At 36.9% G+C, this 4076-nt stretch overlaps 1 protein-coding gene across 1 annotated transcript; it reads right to left on the reverse strand.

The window, feature by feature from the left end:
- Positions 1–2011: 2011 nt before the first annotated feature.
- On the reverse strand, positions 2012–2953 carry LOC142440407 (olfactory receptor 2T8-like). The gene has a single exon (XM_075542856.1). The coding sequence runs from the start codon at positions 2951–2953 to the stop codon at positions 2012–2014; it is 942 nt and encodes a 313-aa protein (XP_075398971.1).
- Between the last annotated feature and the right edge of the window lie 1123 nt (positions 2954–4076).

The following is a 4076-nucleotide window of genomic DNA, read 5'->3' on the forward strand; positions in this document are numbered from 1 at the left end:
TGGTTCAAATGCATCAACAGGAAGAAGATCAGCTTCCATGTTGAGCCCTCACATTACTGAAAAAGAAGTATGGGTTGCTATAAACATATCTCTCTGCAAGGGATACACCTTAGGAGCCTCAATTGCTCTTCACCTATTTTTGTTGTATCACTATATAATAGTTCTATTATAACTAATTTTAAAACACTAATACTTAATCCAGGGAATAGGGGGGAACGAATAATTGATCTCTAACAGTTCTCTAATGCAGATATAATTTGATGCCAGTTGCTGTCTTAGGACTCTGTGTAACTCTCTGGGAATTGTTTTCCATGGTTTTTGCTTCTGGAATTCAGGTTACCCTTTCTCTACTCGAAAACCAAAGGACTGCCAATTTAGTCAGCTAACATTTTAGACAAAACTGGTGGTATTTTTTCCAGGAAGAAAGAGCACAACAAAAATCAACAAAATGCTTGAAAATGTTGTTTTTCATAAAGCTATTGCTATCTATTTCATGAAACAAAAGCCACAAATATCAAAGTTTATAAGCTCTTTCAAACCTTGCACTCAGTTTGGCCTTGCTCCACTAACAAAGCCAAAATGAATCTCATTGCCGTTAAGTTGATTTGACTCAGGTTTACTAACTTGTCCCCTTCTCCTATGGAACATTGGGAGCAATTGAACAGCAGACCGTGGCTTATAGAAACACGGGGCTTGCAATGCAGTGTCTCAAATTTTTTATAGATGACTTAAAAAAATCCCACAAAAACTGAAGGGAATTTCCAAGGCCCTTAAAATTCAGAGGAAGCTTTTTCTTTAAATGTTTACATAAGGTGCTGTATTAAATTGTGCTGAGCTCTTCACAACCTTGTAATGGATCTTTGACTAGAGTACATCCTTAGTTCGAGACTTGATTGCTCAGAAAAGCAGACTTCTTTTTCAATCCACTATTTACTTTCTCTCGATATACATTAATTGTAATTTAGCTTATATCTCTAGTGTTACATAATTTGACACAGATTATTTTTACTCAAAAATATTTAAAGTTTTTCTTTTTCTAAGTATTCACATCATATACATAGCCAAAGTAGAAAGGAGTATAAAATAAAAAGTGAAAATTCTCTGTGCTCCACCATTGTCCAATTGTCAAAATCTTTAAATATTATATGTGCATTTTTAAGAACACCAATTATTTATATGAATTAATAGAGATTTAATTCCATGTTTGCGCAAATGCACTATTTAAAACATGCATAGATAAGTGTTAAAGAATAAAATACAAAACACCTCACTTTTGGAGAGGTAATCTATGAAGGATGCAAAGTAGTGGGAAAAAACATGTAAAACTATCATAAAATATGTTACTTCTTTACAAAATTATTTACCTCATATCTAAGCCTTACATTTTCACATTAATCATAAAAAGCAAATTATCATTAATAATAATCTGACTGGAAATCTCCTTAGCTATGTGCATGCTTTTAAATATTACATTTAGGATCAGCAAATCACATAGAAAAATTTTTATAAATATTTCCTAATTTAAAAAATATATTTCATAGTTGAGTCTCATTGTCCATTTTTTCATTTTTAATTCTGACAAGTAATTTCTCAATGTATTTTTCAAATGTGCTTCAAATTATGATGCCTATATTGAACATTGTATACTGAATGTGTATATCTTCATCCAACTTAATTAGTTCCACAAAATGAAAAAATACAGTTTATTCGGTGTATTTGTAAACAATGTTTTGTACACTAGTCTGTAACTTTACTACTAATGGTAAATGTTGAGGGCTTAATTTCAGAGCTAACCTCCCACGACAAACTTGATCAGCAACTCAAATGTCAATACTGAAGCAGTTAAATAATCAATTTATCGTGTAAAATTATCACCTAAAACAATGCAAGGATATTGTAATGAATGCAAAGTAATTTGACTAAAAGAACAAAGAAAATGAAAGGAAATTGATAGTGCTACAAAACAATATTTTGGGAATGTAACCTGTGCCACAAATTTGAAAAATTATACTCAATGTTGGCATTGCAAAAATTTTACCAGGCACCTCTTCAATGCCCCCTTAACATCTTTGTTTCTCACACTGTATATAAGAGGGTTCAAGAGAGGTGTAACGATGGTATAAACACCTGAGACCACCTTATCATGAGCCTCTGACCTGTAAGACTTGGGCCTCATGTAGATGAATATGCCGGTCCCAAAAAAGAGTCCCACAACTGCAAGGTGAGAGGAGCAGGTGGTGAAGGCTTTGTTCCTGGCTGCAGCTGAACGCATTCGAAGCACTGTGGCCAGAATGAGGCTGTATGAGGCAAAAATGAGAGACAAAGGGATCAAGAGCATCAGGATGCAGCAGATGTACATGAAAGACTCAAAGAGCTTGGTGTCCGCACAGGCAAGTCGGATCAGTGCTGGGGCCTCACAGAAGAAGTGGTTGATTTCCCTAGAGTGGCAGTAAGGGAAACTCAAAGTGGTGGCTGCTTGCATTAGCCCGTCAACTGCTCCAAGAAGCCATGAACCTGTCGTCATGAGCAAGCAGAGCCTCTGGCTCATAAGAATAGGGTAGCGCAGTGGATGACATATAGCCACGTAGCGGTCATAGGACATGGCTGCTAAGAGGAAGCACTCACCACCTCCAAATGTGAGAAACAGAAATATCTGGGTTCCACAGCCGGTGGGAGAGATGAACCTCGTGTCCATCAGGTAGTTTGCTGCCATTTTGGGAACAATAGTGGAGACCAGCATCATGTCCATGAGGGAAAGCTGGCTAAGCAAGAAGTACATGGGTGTGTGGAGTTGAGGGTCCAAAAGGATTAGGGTAATCACCAGGGCATTGCCCATCAGTGAAGTGATGGATATCACGAGCAACATAGCAAAGAGGAACTCGTGCATTTCTGTGTGGTTAAAAACCCCCAGAAGAATGAAATAGATTCCGCTAGTATTATTTGCATTTTCCATACCTCTGATGGTGCTTGAATAACCTAAGAATGGTGAAGAAAGAATATTTGTTTAAAAGGAAAATTGGGATATATTTTTACAAAAATTTGACTTGTGAAATAACAGACATGGAGGGCAAATAATTACTTTAATCTTTCAGTAACCAACAAGATGTTTTTCTACAACTTCCTATAATCCATTTCTGCTGTTGCCACACAACTCTTTTTGATTCACATAAAAATAACATGTTATTGAAGGGAGATATCGTACAGTGTAAAATATGACCTCGTACATTGTAAGATATGATGAAATAATAATAATTTATACATTTTCAAGGGTTCATGAAGGAGGGGAGAATAGAGTGGGAGGGGAAAATGAGGAGCTGATAACAAGGGCCGAGTAGAAAGCAAATATTTTCAGGATGATGAGGGCAACACATGTGCAAATATTCCTGACACAATGGAAGTACGTGTACATGGTGATAAGAGTAGTATGAGCCACCAATTAAATAATTTTTAAAACAACATGTTAATTGGATATGTGCAAGCCTTTTTAGATGCCATTGAGTGGGTTCCAACTCCTAGCGAGCCTCTACGCTCAGAATTGAAATCATTGTCTCCTGTGCCATGATCATGTATGTTGTCCTGGTTTAGCTGCTTCCCACAGCAAATGTGTTCCTCTCTATGTATGGTTGAAAATGTTAATGAATGAAGATTTTACTTTGAGGACTCAGGTTAACCTGGCCCAAGCCATGGTATTTGCTTTTGCCTTAATGTATTTAAAAATTAAACAATGATTAAGGAAGATTGCAGAAGAATTTGTGCATGTGAATTATGGTGTTGGTAAAGATTGCTGCATGCACCATAGACCTTCAGAAGAACAAGTCCGTTTATTTTGGAGGAAGAGCAGCTCGAACTCTCCTTAAAGTGCATATAGTGAAACTTGACCTCAAATACTTTGTACGTGTTGTCAGGAGGAGGGACCTCTGTCTAGGGGAAGTCATCCATTTTGTGAATTACGGGATAAGAGAAAAAGAGGAAGACCTGCCAGGTGATGGAGCAGCATGGTGGCTGCAGTAACAATTGTCAGAATAGCACAGGACCAGGAAACGGATTGTTCTCTTGCAGTTTAATTCTCTGTGAGT

The sequence above is a fragment of the Tenrec ecaudatus genome, chromosome 2 (genome assembly GCF_050624435.1).
Source record: "Tenrec ecaudatus isolate mTenEca1 chromosome 2, mTenEca1.hap1, whole genome shotgun sequence".
Lineage (NCBI taxonomy): Eukaryota > Metazoa > Chordata > Mammalia > Afrosoricida > Tenrecidae > Tenrec > Tenrec ecaudatus.

Bases quoted from the DNA above. Each gene is read 5' to 3' on its own strand.
- LOC142440407 (XM_075542856.1), bottom strand. From the start codon at position 2,953: ATGGAAAATGCAAATAATACTAGCGGAATCTATTTCATTCTTCTGGGG.